We start from the raw sequence: 16,220 nt of genomic DNA, 5'->3' as shown, positions 1-16,220 counted from the left end.
CCATAATTAATTAGAATGCTGCAACAGAGGTGAAGATTACCAGTGAATAATGACTTCAATTTTGGACTATTCCTCAAATAAAGCTGTCGAATGACTTCAGAAGGTTTGCGCACAAGTTGCATAGACTGCTTTTATGGTGCTTTTGACAGCTGTCATTATAGGGCAAAGATCTATGATGAGATGTTTAACATTTTGTATTTGTGTTGGTTGACAAAATAAAAGAATACAGGGTTTGGAATGACATGAGGGTAAGTAAATAATGACACAGTTTTAATTTTTCGCTAATCTATTCCTTTAACGTACATACTGGACTAAATCAAAGTATTTCCTAATGTTGAAAACTGATGCCAATTTACAGCATGTACAATACGCCTAACTAAATAGACAAGCCTACAACACCCTCTCCACCCTCACTTCCCTAGGATGATGGGCGATCTGTGGCTCATCAGATCTCACTGGCACTATCTGAGACTAAGGCTGGTATGCACGCATGATAAAACTGTGTGAGGCACGTCCTGTGGAAAAACTTGCACTTAAGTGCTTCATTTCCTGCTCTCACTGCTCTACTGCAAGGGCGTAGCAGCCATGAGGGATGTGATGATTTTGTCCCCTGCACTTTTTCAAGCTAAACCAATATCGAGTCCAAATGGTGGATTTGTATAAAGTATTATTTGCGTTTTGTTACTTTGGGCTGATTGAGCAACCATCCAGCCAATCACAGGTGAGTTTCATGAGCCGAAAAAACCCTTAAGTAATAGGCCGTCAGTCAGACAGTCTAATCAATGCGAGTTAATTTCTACAAAGATGCTTTCAACAATGCTCATTTATCCATGTTTTTTATCGCCAATGATGTTGATCTAAATTAATAATCTAGAGATGAGGAACACACAAACAAGAATTATTTAAAGGCATATCATTCTTGATTGGCAGCATTACGTGAAATGCACTGCAGAAGGAAAAGAAACAAAGGCCAATCATTCTTTTAAGCACACTTGTAAGTGTGAGTTTATATCAGCGCATGAGTTTTCATTAAGTTAAGATTTTTTATTATGTTTGTGAGGTAATAGTTTGATCGGGTGTTTTTGCCAATTTAAGCAGATTACTAGATCTGTGTTAAATATGTAAAGCTATTTTTAATATCAGCTTCTGTTTTTTACCTCTATGTTGGTGTGCAGTCGACAAACTAGGAAAAAAGATAGATCTGCTGTGTTCTTAGAACTCTTTGGCATTTTACTGAAGTCAATAGATATGTAGACACACTTTTATACATGAAAACGTACAGACGTTATTGAAACTCATAATAATATAAGACTATTATTGTTGTCTTTTGATAAAAATCATGTCAGCAGCTCACAAACTGAAGGGAAATGATAGATTTTCATTGTTCTTATAATGCGTAAAACCTCTACTAAAGTCTCTTTATAGGTCTGCAGACATACACATTTTAAAGGATTAAAATTATCTTTTGATCGTTGATTCAGTGACTAACTCATTTCACACAAGACACTCATTTGTCACCACCTTCTGGCATCACCAGAAATGGTCACTGAATGAATCATTAAATGGATCAGAACGAATTTTGGTGAACGTAGACAAAACACTCGAGCCACTTGGATACATTTTAATCCCACAATGCACAAACACAGAGTAAAAAATAAAACTGTGCACATGCACAATTGTCATTATTGCAATTTATTAAATAATTCATTCAGGACCAGCTTGTGCTCAATCATTTATTGTATGCACTTTATTTTGCAGGTAATTTAGCAATTATTTTTCAATACTTGATTCTTTAAAATACTACAAATATTAAAAGTAAATAATATGTATATATTAATATAATACTTATATCATACTTATATATTAATATATACTGTAATATATTAATACTGCATTGTAAGTGTTGGGTCTGTGCCAGCCACCTACTGACAGCTCCACCCCCCCCCCACACACACAAACACTTTTAAAACAACTGCTACGCCCCTGCTCTACTGAACTACAAATTCAAGCATGCACAGTATGTGTGTGTTTGTGTGTGTTTGCATATCCCTCATGTTCTGTTTAGATTGACTTAACTGTCTTTATACTTTCTATAGAAATAGTTATCAAATTTAGCATTTACTTTTACATAAAATTATTTTAATATGTTTCTCAAAACCCAGGCAGACCTTGTTGAAGCTTTAACCCATCTATTGTATCACAGAGGAGTGTTATTATTGTGAAAAACTAAAGACTGCAATAAAAACTGAAGAAAAAAACTAAAAACCTAAAACTAAACTAAAATACATTTTCATTGCTCCAAAACTAAAAATGACCACAAAGTAATTTTAATTTTAGTATTTGCAACACAATATATTTTAAACCTTTATAACCCACTTACATTAGAAATGCCAGTAGATAGTGATGACACTAGACTGCCCTGAGAAATGTTGCATTGTTAAACATTTACATGGTATCAGTTACATTAGCTCATTAACTAAATCAAAAATTCAAAACTATACTAACCCTGTCACAAAGTGTATACTAATCAGAGAGTTTTACCTTATGTCTGTATTCAATATGCAGTAGTATTGCTTCCGTTTGGTACCAATTCGATGCCAACATAAACAATAAAATATAACAACTGGCAGGTGAGTACTCCTATAGTATGTACACTAATCAGAAAATCAGAGCATTTGAGAATTCATTGCATTAATTTACATTTTAAACCCGGAGACCCTGAGACCCCAAAAATAATGAATGTAACATGTCTCATTGAGAATGTTTGAAGCATGTTAACAAGTTGTAAGTCTGTTTATAATCAGTTCTCATATGATTAGGAAAAGTAACGGTCAACCTGAATATCAACTATCGATATTAAGGATGTTTTTCAGGCTATTAAAGGGGTAGTTCACACAAAATGAAAATTCTCTCAGTATTTACTCACCCTCATGATATCCCAGGTGTGTATGACTTTCTTTCTTCTGCAGAACACATTTGAAGATTGAAAAAATTGAAAAATATCTTAGCTCAGTTGGTCCTTAAAATGCAAGTGGATGGCGATTTCACTTTTGAAGCTCCGAAAATCACAGACAGTCAGCATAAACATCATCAATATGACTTTAGCGGTTAAATTAATGTCTTCCAAAGCGACACGATTGCTTTTTGTGTGAAAAACATCAATATTTAAGTACTTTTTAACTATAATCCAATGCTTCACGAGAGGGTGGAGTCCAAGCAGTCTCTTGTGTGATGTATTCAGGTTGCCATTATACAGACATAATCTCACATGCTCCACTCGGTTGAGACATCCAGGATAAGTACAAAAACGCACCATTGTGAGTAAAGAAACAGATAAATACAGATCTAAACCAAAACCAACAAAGCTGCTGTACAGCGTCCCTCCTTCTCACTTGTAAACAGCGTTCCTCTTCCGGCTGTGATGCATTTGCATCAGTTCTCACGTGTTTCAAATGCCAATTTGATTACGTCACACGCATGTACCGCTGCAGAATGAAAGCATGATTTAGAGTTCAATATTAAAAAGGACTTCAGTATTTATCTTTTTCACACCAAAAGCGATCGTGTCGCTTTAGAAGACATTAATGTAACAGCTGGTCTCGTATGGATGAAGTTTATGCTGACTGTGATTTTTGGAGCTTCAAAAGTGAAATCACCATCCACTTGCATTTTAAGGACCTACTGAGCTAAGATATTTTTCTATTTTTCTTCAAATGTGTTCTGCTGAAGAAAGAAAGTCATACACACCTGGGATATCATGAGGGTGAGTAAATAATGAGAGAATTCTCATTTCTGGGTGAACTATCCCTTTAAGGGCTTTGGGATCTCTTGTGTTTGCCCCTGTATGTGATTGGCGAAGGTTAGTGTTTCACAATCAGGAGATGCGTATGTGCGTTTATCCGGACAAGGTGGTGGATGAGGAAACACCACACAAGGTGCTCTTGGCCAGTTCCTCGTTGTTTCTACAGAATAGACAACATTATTGTTCCCTGATGTAATATGTGGGGGGTTGTTTGCCTTCAAAGCCTTGCTGACACAATTCAATCCAGAAACACAAAGGTTGTGCTAGCATACCATCAGAATTTTTTTTGGGGGGGGGGGGGGGGGGTTAAAACAAATAGAACACATTAATATTCTAATAGCTAGAGAGTTTATGTTTTCATCATGGAAGCACAGTACGTTCAACCTGCAATTTGACAGGTTGAAACACTCTGTACAGAATGACACAGAACATTTGCAGCACATTTACAATTAATGAAGCCCTTTTCGTGCATGTGTGCTCATTAACAGACTTAATGGCCGTTTTCCTCTATATAGCAAGAAGAATGAACAAAACATGAAGGTTAACACAGGACAATCGCTGAGATATTTAAAGTGCACATCCACCCACTTACCACTATAGAATTTAAAGTGCTGCATCATTGGGAGCCAGTAAACATGTTTTGCTTTTAACATCGCAGAAAATGTTAACTGAGAAAACATGCTTATTTGCATGTGAAAATGTATAGGCAACTCACGCACGCAAGGCACTGCTCGCACAGTCTGGTGAATGATTAAACACATGCTGCAATATGTTGCATGGATGTTTGAATTTGCGAGAGAAGCTACATTGTAAAAAGTGTTTTTGCAGTTGTTATCTTAAGGATCTATTTCTACTTGATCTTACCCTTGCTAATTACTTTTGTTACTATTGTACATAAAAAGAAAACTTGCTTTATGCTTCATGTTTACACCTAAATGAAATGGTTTGATTCAAGTCAGAAATATTATTTTATACAGTATGTCAGAATCACACAAAGTACATTAGGTTCCACCAACAAAATAAATTTTGTTAGATCAGGCAGAAATAGCTCCTTAAGGTAACCACTGCATGTTACTACTATTAACAGTGTAGGTTACCTAACAGGTTAACTTTTTACAGGGTACTTAAAGATTGATGCTTTCATATTGTCTCATCTGATTTTCAGAGGAAACCTTGAAATGCACTGAGAATTTGCAACCATGTTTGATTTGTAAATACATTGGGTTAGCAGAGATTTCAATGATATCAGATATTCATAATAAGGTTAAATGGGCTTTTTGTCTCTGAAATATTATCAGTTTATAGGAACATATTGAAATGGTCTGCTGTCTACAAGATAAATAAACCAAAACCTCCAAGCAAAGGGTGCGGCAACATTGAAAACTGATGGATAACATTATTGATCCTGTGCTGTCTTAAGTGACAAAACACGGTGTGAATTCTCTCAAGGAACATAGAACATCCATGTCACAGCAGAGATAATTAAAAAAAAAAACAACAAAAAAAACAAAGTGTGTCTTACCCAAGACTTGACAGACTTCACATTTGGTAAGCTGTAAATATGATATCCCACTGTTTTGCTATAGATAAAAACATGTTTTCAGGGAACACAAGCATAACAAACCAACATATGTTGTTTTGAATGTTGGTCCACATCCATCCATCCATCCACCCACCAATTCATCCACCCACCAATCCATCCATCTATCTCTCTATCTACATTTCACTCCAAATTGTTAACATAAAAACACCTTCCTTTAATGCAGTTTCACATGAAAATGTTACTTCTCTTCACAAGCACAGACCTCCAGTGTAAAAGGAAAATGTTCTCTGATTGGCTGCTGAAGAACTGTGATGTCATTGCTGGCTGCAATAAGAGTCCAACTGATAGTCAGGGGCAAATTTAGTCCACAAGACCTTGTGTGTTCAGCTGAGAGCGCTCTGAGCATGTAAGAGAAACTCAGTTAGAAAAGAATGACATGGTGATTAAAAGAGGTGTGAAATAGCAATCAATGCACAAGCTGTTAATTAAGACTATGTGAGTAAGAACACCTTCTGTGAGAAACACAATTAAAAAGGATAATATTTGGATAACTCATGGGAGTCCAAGAAAAGTAGAATTAAGTTGGACGACTCGAAAACACTCTTCTGCTGCTTCTAGTAAGTGGATTTACTACCAATTTTTTTTGGATATTCTCCTTTGAGACATTTTACATGCAAAAAAAAAAAAGATAATTCTCATACTTAAAAAAAAAAAAATAAAAAAATGCTAGTAACTTTGCACTGTAAAAAGAGGTAAAATGCATAGATGGATAAAAGTGGATTGATACTGTGTTTCTACCAGATTAAAATGAATTTTGTTGGTGTACTAAAGAACTAATGTATCCAGGTTGATTTAGTCATGTTAAATAATATTTGCTATTTGATTTAAACCTGGTCATTTAGATGTTATCACATGAAGCACATTTACCTGGCAAAATATGCTTATGTATTTGTTTGTGCCTACTACAAAGCATTTTTTTTTCTTTTTTTGCCAATTGCACAGAAAGAAAATGTTAAACTAAAAATGTGCTTCCTGTGGTAACATATAAATTATATGGTAAAAAAGTATTTCACATTAATGAATCAACCTGAATACATTAGGTTACACCAGCAAAACCCATTTTTTAGGGTTATATCAGTTTTAAATAGCTCCTTGAGGTAACAACTGCAGTATACACTTTTTACAATGTGTGTAGTATTGCTCTCAGCATATTTTATGTTGACTTTCTATCCTTTGTTGTCATTCAAGTCTTAGTTCATGGAGGAAGAGGACACATGGAGCCTGGAGAACACCTCCATGCACATGAACATTTCCCTAGGCTCAAATGATTCCTCTCCAGTCTCTCTGCCTGGCTTGGAGTACAGCGATGCAGAGGTGGTCTTAATTAGCATCTTGATGGGACTGCTGGTTCTGGGCATCGTCTTCGGCAACTTGCTGGTCATCAGTGCCATTGTACGTTTCCAGCGTTTGCAGACAGTCACCAACTACTTTATAAGCTCTTTAGCCTGTGCTGATTTGGTCATGGGCCTCCTGGTGGTGCCTTTCGGTGCATGCTACATTCTCCTCAACACGTGGCACTTTGGAAACTTCTTCTGTGAGTTCTGGACCGCCACAGATGTGTTGTGTGTGACTGCTAGTATTGAGACACTGTGCGTGATCGCCCTGGACCGGTATGTGGCAATTATGTGGCCTTTGCGCTATCAGTCCATGCTTACGAAGCGGAAGGCGTGCGGGGTGGTACTAGGCGTGTGGGCTGTCGCCGCCCTGATCTCCTTTCTACCCATCCACATGAAGTGGTGGGTGTCAGATGAACCCGAGGCGTTGAGCTGCATGGACAACCCTTACTGCTGTGACTTCAACACCAACGCTGCCTACGCCGTGACTTCCTCCATCATCTCCTTCTACATACCCCTCATCATAATGGCTTTCGTATATAGCAGGGTCTTCCAGGAGGCCCGCAGGCAGCTTCAGAAAATCGATCGCATCGAGGGCCGGATACGGACACAAAGCTTCAGTACCCAGGAGGGAAATGAGTTGAAGAACAAGAGGACCAGGTTTGGCATGAAAGATCACAAAGCCTTGAAGACCTTGGGGATCATTATGGGAACGTTCACCCTATGTTGGCTGCCTTTTTTTGTGCTCAACGTGGTGGCGGCCATCTGGAAGACGGATAATATCACGTTGCCCTTCAGGATCTTGAACTGGATTGGTTATGCAAATTCAGCTTTCAACCCATTAATCTACTGCAGGAGTCCCGAATTTAGATGTGCATTTCAAGAGATCCTGTGCATGAGAACTTCTCATCTGCCCTCCACAAGGAATAACAAAGGATATATCTGCAGTGGCCACAGCTGGCAGGTGCACATGAAGACCACCAGACAACGAGAGCTCTCGCCTTCTATCTGTGAAACAGTGATTGGGGCTGATTGTTTGACCGCAGGCACCAAAAACACAAATGGGAATTGTAACAAAGCTGTGACGTCCATCATTTAGGCAATATTGAACACAAGTAACCTCAGCCTTCATATTCCCTCTACCTTGTTTTAAAGCACTACAGATATTAGTGGATAATTGGAATGGAGCCAGTGTATCTGGATATAAAGATTACCCAGATACTATTTGGAGATGAAATGCATGATAATGCCAGATGTAAATGGGGCCATTGTGATACCTTGTTGAGTCCGAACAAATGAAGATGGATATTAGCATCTGTGCTTTTAACTTGTGGTACAATGAGGGAATGTGTTTGGTAGAGCAGCACATAAAATCCAGGTTAGAGATTGAAAGTGAAGAGTCAACCTCTGGATTCCCTTTACTACCTCATGACATTCGTGAAACCCATGTGGATACTCTGCCGATAAAGCAGCTAAAACCAACCTAAGCTGTTTGGCTGTTCTTAGTTGGTCTCCCTAGACCAACTTGGCCATTCTGGGAGACTTACTTAGACCAGCTAAGACCAGCTTAGGCTGGTTAAAGCAGGGGGGTGGGGGGGTTTCAGCAGGGTAGTCATTTCATGTTTTTCAAAATGCCTCAACTATCGCAAGCCCTTTTGACATTAAATAACATGCAGACTATGAATTATAGATATCAACAATTGAATTTTTACGAGTTAAAATGCTTATTCTTGATATCAGGAATGGAATTACTGCTAGTGAGATTGCTACTTTTTGATATCAGTAATTAGGTTTGCACTAGTAAAAACTAGGGCTGTCAATCGATTAAAATTTTACATTGAATAAATTACATGACATGCTGATTAATTATTTGATTTAATTGTAATTAATCACTTATATAAATATTTGGATAGAATAATTCAACAATAATTCAATTCATAATGAATAATCAATAATGTAATAATTTGATAAAGAACCATGGAAAAAACCCATATCAATAGACCACTATTATGAATACTGTGGGGGACATGTCCCTCTCAATGTCTATGGTGGTTACAGCCCTGTTTAAACGCAAAAACGTGTTCTCATCTTGTTCTGTCCCTAGTGTCAAGCAAGCCTGAGTGAGTTGTTGTCTGTACAGCTGCGTGTTGCCTATACAGCTGGAATTTCACATATTGCCCCCGCCCCCCCAAAACAGGCGGTGCTTCAAGCTTGAATTGCTCAGATGGTAGGAATATTTATTTTTATGATCAGGGCCATGATGAACTGCATTAATTTTTGAATGCAAAAATTTTTTATATAATGAAATCACACTGAATTAACACATTAAATTGACAGCCCAAGTAAACACATACATTTTTTATATAAAAAATGACATCACTACTCACTGAAACCCATTCTTTATATCAAAAATTTAATTTTAACTAGTACATTTCTACTAGTAGTGTGTGTTTATACCATAACATGTGAAAGATGGAACTTTAAGAGCAACTGACAGTTGTTTTGTCCCAGACAAACTTGTTACATTCCATTAAGAGCTTGCATAGGCTCGCTTAAAGACACAATCTTCAATTTCTGTCTGAACCCTCCTCCAGAGAGAGGAAATATAACCCTCTGATGTGGGACAACAGGTGCACATTGCCGTCTGTGCTATAACCAGCTGTTCTTGTCAAAAGGAAAAAACAGCCAAGCAGTTCTCTCCAACCCCTGCACTTCAACCTAACTCCATTAACATTTTCACTAGGAAAACATTTTAAGGTTACAGCCGGAGCTGTACCTATAAAGGGTCATGTGCTCAAACTGTTTGTAATTTAGTAAGCAAGTTTCCATTCACAGGCATTGCAGGCTGGGTGGCAAAATCATGATGGTGTATTTAACGCGTCACTATTTGCAATGAAGTTATAAGTACAGTGCCAAACAATTCTCATTTCTAAACATTATGCTTTTCATAATGTTGTATGTAAACCTCAAAGCTATTTCAACAGTCCTTTATCCACATTTCAGGAATACAGCAACTAGAATTTATGGTTGTGTAATAGACGTTACTGTTACGTTGTCCTGTTTACAGAAACTTTGAACAAACTGTCCATTGGGCAAACGCTGCAAAATCACCTAATATTGATCCGACAGCTGTTTATTTCCATCTGCTTTATGTTTATAGCCCTGGCAATGCATTTAATCATGACAAAGACATTTCTGGAAAGTATCTGACAATTAAAAAACGACAACGGGCATACACCTATACATAGCTTTCTGCTCTTTGACTTTACATGAGCTCCCTTCCTGTGTCTATGTGTGTGTGTATACATGCATGTATATGACGTGTATGTGCAACAGGAAAATAAGAAGTGAGACAGCTCATGTGTCTGTATTCAGGCAGTAAGGCATGACTTGTTCAGTGATACCGGTATATAAGTATTTATAAAAATCTATTTAATATTATTTTTGTGATGAACATTCTTTGGGATAAAAACTTGAATGAAAGCTTGGATCGCTTACATTACATAAAGCATTTAAGGTGCTTTGTTGCTGGTACTGTATTAATGAACATCTCATGCTTCTTGTGTAAGTTATTAGTAATTATTCATTGAAGTCAAACATCGTCTTAGGCTTTGTGTATGAAGTATTTAGCACATCAATGGATAAAGCAGTTTATGTATGTGGCCTTATGTTACTGTGCAGTGTATTGGCAGCACATGTTTGAAATGTTCTTTGCTTAGTTCGTGCCATTCCATGATACAAATGTACTTGTTTGCCAAGTGCAACTGTTTCCTCTTTGCTCTTTTTACCACAAAGGTGTTCTGTTTAAAAGTGTTTTATTTTTATTTATTTATTGATGTATGTCGAGCTCCTGAATGTACTAAGTGGCGAATTAAAAATGTCTGTTTGTAACGCTGCAGTTGCTCCTTTTGCACATTTGCTCCCTCTAGTGGTGACATGGGGCATTTGCTCAAATTTCATTTCACACACAACAAAGCTGAAAGAAAACACATCTCAAATTATTTCAGTGCTGTTGTCTAATTTTATGCTGAACTTACTCTGAGAAAAACATGCCATTTAAATGAGACCCGTATAGTGTTGGGAGCAGCTAAGCTGCTTTCAGAACAGTTGACCTTATTGAATAAGTCATGAATAGAGTCTTGAATTGAATAAGTCAAAATCTTTTTCTCCCCTTTTTCTCCCAATTTGGAATGCCCAATTCCCACTACTTAGCAGGTCCTCGTGGTGGCACGGTTACTCACCTCAATCCGGGTGGCGGAGGACAAGTCTCAGTTGCCTCCGCTTCTGAGACCTTCAATGCACGCATCTTATCATGTGGCTTGTCGTGCATGACACCATGGAGACTCCGTATGTGGAGGCTCATGCTACCCTCTGCAATCCACGCGCGCCCCTTTGAGAGTGAGAACCACTAATCACGACCACGAGGAGGTTACCCCATGTGACTCTACCCTCCCTAACAACTGGGCCAATTTGGTTGCTTAGGAGACCTGGCCGGAATCACTCAGCACACCCTGGATTTGAACTTTTTTTTGGGATAGGGAAAGTAGAGAGGTGACAGGAAAAGGAGAAGAGTAGGAATAGGATTGGGAAGGACCTCACGTGCCAGGACTCGAACTCAGGTCACCCGCGGTGCATCAGCACAACATGTCATGAGCACAGCCAGCTAAGCTACGGCTCTGACCAAAGAGAGAGAAAGCAGTAAGGACATCCACCTGAGATGAATTGTGACTAACTACCATTTCTATGTTCCCAGACGGGTGCTCGACCACGCTCTCACCTCCACAAATACATATACAAAACAACCACTTTTAGTGTTTGAATCAATCATATCTCTCACTAAACACTGTGTGAAATTTTTATTTTTGCCTTATTTTATTCAGTTGGCATGTAGGATTTGATAACAGTTTGCTTAATAATTTCATTCCATATCTGGATAATTGCTGCAATATCATAGAGGATACATTTCCTCCTCTATGATATTGCATTATATTAGTTTTGTACAGTATGTTAACTTAATAGCCAAAATACTTGGATATATACGTGACTGAGAATAAACCTGAAATAGGAATGTGTTTCAGTCACAATGCACATTATGTAGTTTAGAGGCGATTTAGAGACATTTAGAATGTTACAAATGGCTATTTCTATTTAAATAAATGTTGCATTCGTCCAAGAATCCTCTTGCAGCAATGCAGGTCTTTGGCATTTAGAAGCTGTTAGTTTAGGACCTGTGAGGAGTCTGTTTCTCAAACTAGAGACTGTGATTTACTTGTCTTTTTGTTGTGCATCTGGCTGTCCACTTTCCTCTCTATCCTGGTTAGAGATTCTTTTTTCAAAACAGTAATGCATGGATGGAATAGCCTTCATCTCTCTAAAACAATAGACTTTAGGAGAAAATAGAATTTCAGAAGAAATGTGTTTCTTTTTGCCAATTTTTAAAACCAAAATATGACTTGCAAGTGTAAAGCAACTTGTAAGAACTCAATACCTCAGCAAATGGAGAAAAAAACCCACTGTATTGTGATTTCCGCATGGTAGCGCAACCATTTTCAATTGTTCTAATAATAAGAACATTTTCTTGTGTACCAAATTAGCACTTTAGAATGCTTTTGTAAGGAATTGGTAACACAGTATATGTTTGCCATTACGGGTAGAGAAAAATGGAATAAATACCACTTAAAACAATTATTTCAAACCGTAATAATATTGCAATTAATGATCTTGATAGTATTTTTGATCAGTTAAATGCATCCTTGGTGAAAGGAAGCATAAGTTTATTTCAAGAACAAAAATGTCTGTGTTCTAAAAATGGAAGCGTATATACTATATTTAATTTTCACAAAGTAACTTGTAACGTAATTACTTGAGTAGTTTTTCGGCAAACTACTTATTTACTCAAACAAAAAAATCAGTACTCTTTCCACCACTGGCTGTGAATAAGGTCTATTTCTTTTCCAGTAACAAGCTTCTTTTTCTAACGAGTTGCGGTGTAGTGTGACAAAATGCTACATTGCTGTTTTTGTCACACTTTATTGCTTGTACAGTAAGTAATCGCATTTGCTCACCTAAAATGTCCACTCCTCTCAAATGAATCACAGGGAAGTCTGGTTTATTTTAGCATGAACGCTTCGTTTAAAAGAACTGGTTCAGAAAAAATCTACACTGACGGCTGACAATCTAATAAAATTTGTAATCTAATTAAATTAAATAATATGCTGATTAATTAATATAATTAATTGCATATATAAATATTTGCTAAGGCCCTCAAATAACAGTAATTCAATATATAATTAGGCCAATTAAATTAAATAATTATTAAATAATTTATAACTACTTATATTTAAATAAATATAATATATATTACAAATATAATAATTCAAATATTTAAAATGTATTACATCATTATGGCGGCTGTAAGGCATTGATAAGCCAATACAAATTTAGAAGGCAATATATTGTTTATTTACATATTATTGAACATAAGCCTACAGTCCACAGCAATCCATTTTGCAAATGAATTTTTCAATCTGTCCGAAATAGATTTATTATAAGGGCTTTTCTATTATATTATAATACTTATTACAGTAATTTTACAAAATGATGACTTTATTGCAATGTGCTGATTATCTATGTTTTTTGACTCTGAGTCAAATAAACTATGCTGCTTTCATGTTTTATTGGTGGTATTTAGTGTAAATTGTTATTCTAATGCTCCTTAATACAGTCACCCTAATTGAGTTTCCTATTGTTTTTGTGAGATATATGTAGTTTATTAACTACTTTTTAATAGTAGCTTGCAGTGTAGCTAACTACTTTTTATTTTATTTATTTTTTTATCTCAGTGTAGTTGAACTACTTGGGATTATGAGTATCTTGTAGTGTGATAAGATACAAGGTGCGTCCCAAATAGCACACTTCTGTATTATTCTTCGCCATTTTGTAGTGTAAGTAGTATGAGTAGTAGCCTATGTTTAGTCTAATAACACAACAAAAAAAAAGTTAAGGCTATTACGAGTACCTTGATGATAAACTTCTTCAAGAGAAAGAACATAGAGCAGAACGTTGGACACATCATGCACTTGGCACTCGCAACTTGCCCTACATAGCGGAAGGGGCTGGTTACCTGGCTGCAATGCTAACAATTGTAATTAACGGTGAATATAGCAACTAGCGAAACTTCTGCTAAGAGGGCACCTTGCAAATGTGAGCCGAGTGCTCTACCATATCTCCACACTGTGAGATTATATTTCTTATTTGACATATACAGTAAGTGTTAGACAGAGGTTGGCTAAAGCGCTAAATCTAGCGGCAACATCATGTGCATTTGAAACCTTGCTTCCTTCAGCTATAAAATGACAAATGCTTCTGTGTAGTAAAAAAACTGCTAGCATTTTATTTAGTATACTTTGTAAATTCATACAATAGATGAACATGTGCATAGTTTATAGGGTGTCATTTGTGACAAATTCACAAATTCAAAGTAACTTTCTTAGCACTGTTACCTTATGGTCCTCTTGAGTGTTCACATACAGAACAAACAAACAAATTAGCCTAAAGTTAGCTAATGGTCAAGGTAGCAAACAAACAATTGACCTTTGATTTTTGAAGGGAATGAAAACGAGGCTGTGAGGCAGTGGTGCCTGCATGCAGCTGTATGTCCATATGCACTGTGCGTACCATGAGCGCTCCGACTAACCTGAGAAACATTTACTCGTACTATATTTTTATATTTTTTAATAAATCATGAAGTGTGTCCTGAATTTCTATTGGCGAATGAATAATTCTTTTGAGTTGGTGCTTTTCAGTTAGTTGGCCAAGCGGGCTTGCAAAACAGTCTGAATCGATTTATGATTCAGTACAGGTCCGTGTAATTTTTTTTAACCCAAAAATGAAAAACTAAAAATTTGTTTTTTTCTTTATTGGTTTTAACACTGATTAATTAAATAAGCAGATACAAATTAATTTCCTCTTGACCATTTCATCTTCTATTTAAAAAGAAATAAAGAATAAAAAAAAAAAAATTCCTTCAGTGTTTAAAAATTAGTTTACGCCTTGAATATTTTATACGCACATGTGAGCGGCACTGAAACGCCCCTTTCTTCTGATTGGTCAACTTGCCCCGTCGTCTGTAGCCTACTGCCTTAATCCCATCAGCTAGAATTAGAGTTGGGATCGCTCTGCAAATTTGTCTCAATTTTCATTAAATATTGTCCCAAACCACCACTAACTGTAAACTATGCATGCCATATGTATTAGAATCTTGCTGCTTGACACATCATGGTGTTGTTGCAAGGTGTTGCCTTTAATGGATGATGCGTGAGAGATTGTAAGCCACATCACTTGACCATATGCTGACTGGGAGTTGGTCTATTATATATTAGTTTAATTTTTAATAACATTGTATGATTTTGTAGTGACTGTAGTGCCACGTCCCATTGATAAATGTAATTTAAAAAAGTTGCATCACTTTGTATCAAAGCCCCACGAGTTAATATGAGTTAACACAAGTTTATTTTTGATATTTAATAATATATTTACTAAATGTTCATCCAGGCTGAGGCAATTACGTTGGCAGCACACTCTATCAGCAACCTACGTCTTTCAGAAATTAACATTGCACTTATGGAGATATGGTGACTAGATGTCCCAATAACAGGGACAGTCCTGATTTTACACGCCGTGTCCCACATCCTTGACGGACTTACAGTCGGGACGCCTTGTATCCGAATCTTAGCTATTCGAATTTTATGTCCACTCCAATCCAGGTTCATGATGCCTAAACATTAATTTAGCATTCGCTTTTATCCAAAGTAACAGAACTCTTTATTTACATTACATTTATCAATGGGAAATGAATACACAGGTACTACAAAATCATGCAATGTTAATAAAAATAAAAAGAATATATAATAGACCAACCCCCAGTCAGTATATGGCCAAGTGATGTGGCTTGCGATCTTTTACACATCGTCCATTAGAGGCAACACCTTGCAACAACACCATGATGTGCCCAGCAGCAAGAATCTAATACATATGGCATGCATAGTTTACAGTTAGTGGTGGTTCGGGTCAGGACAATATTTAATGAAAATTGAGACAAATTTGCAGAGTGATCCCAGCTCTAATTCTGGCTGATAATATTAAGGCAGTACAGAAGACGGAGTAGGTTTCTTCAACTGATAAAAACGTGTCTGAAAACACCTGCATTCTGCACTATTTGTTGTAGTGCATTTTGCTTTTTTAGCACAAGAACGCATTTGTTCTGAACGGTTACTGGAAGAAATTCTTTTGCCAATAGTTACATGAACGATACTCATGCTCGAGAAAATAAAAAATTACAAAATGCTTTTCTCAGAGTTAGCAAAATGTAATGCCTTTGTGCTGTTTTTGCAAAAAAAAAAAAAAAATATCTCCTGGGGGAGCACCCCCCCCCACCCAGATATAAGGTTGTATTAGGCAGATTTCTGTACATACCCTCAGA

The 16,220-nt window shown here is 36.8% G+C and overlaps 1 protein-coding gene across 2 annotated transcripts; it reads left to right on the top strand.

Annotated features, from left to right (window-relative positions):
- Positions 1-600: 600 nt before the first annotated feature.
- On the top strand, positions 601-11,903 carry LOC127431057 (beta-2 adrenergic receptor-like). 2 transcript variants are annotated; one of them, XM_051681284.1, is made up of 2 exons: positions 601-721; positions 6,594-11,903. In XM_051681284.1, exon 2 carries the CDS (start codon positions 6,603-6,605, stop codon positions 7,836-7,838), a length of 1,236 nt encoding a protein of 411 aa, XP_051537244.1. In that variant the 5' UTR covers positions 601-721; positions 6,594-6,602; the 3' UTR covers positions 7,839-11,903. The 2 variants fall into 2 exon arrangements, with proteins under 2 accessions (XP_051537244.1, XP_051537243.1); XM_051681283.1 differs by lacking the exon at positions 601-721 and adding an exon at positions 5,674-5,962.
- The last annotated feature ends 4,317 nt before the right edge of the window (positions 11,904-16,220 follow it).

Source organism: Myxocyprinus asiaticus, chromosome 40, assembly GCF_019703515.2.
Source record: "Myxocyprinus asiaticus isolate MX2 ecotype Aquarium Trade chromosome 40, UBuf_Myxa_2, whole genome shotgun sequence".
In the NCBI taxonomy this organism is placed as follows: Eukaryota; Metazoa; Chordata; class Actinopteri; order Cypriniformes; family Catostomidae; genus Myxocyprinus; species Myxocyprinus asiaticus.
Note: the sequence above shows the minus strand (reverse complement) of the source record. Positions and strands in the feature narration are given on the sequence as shown.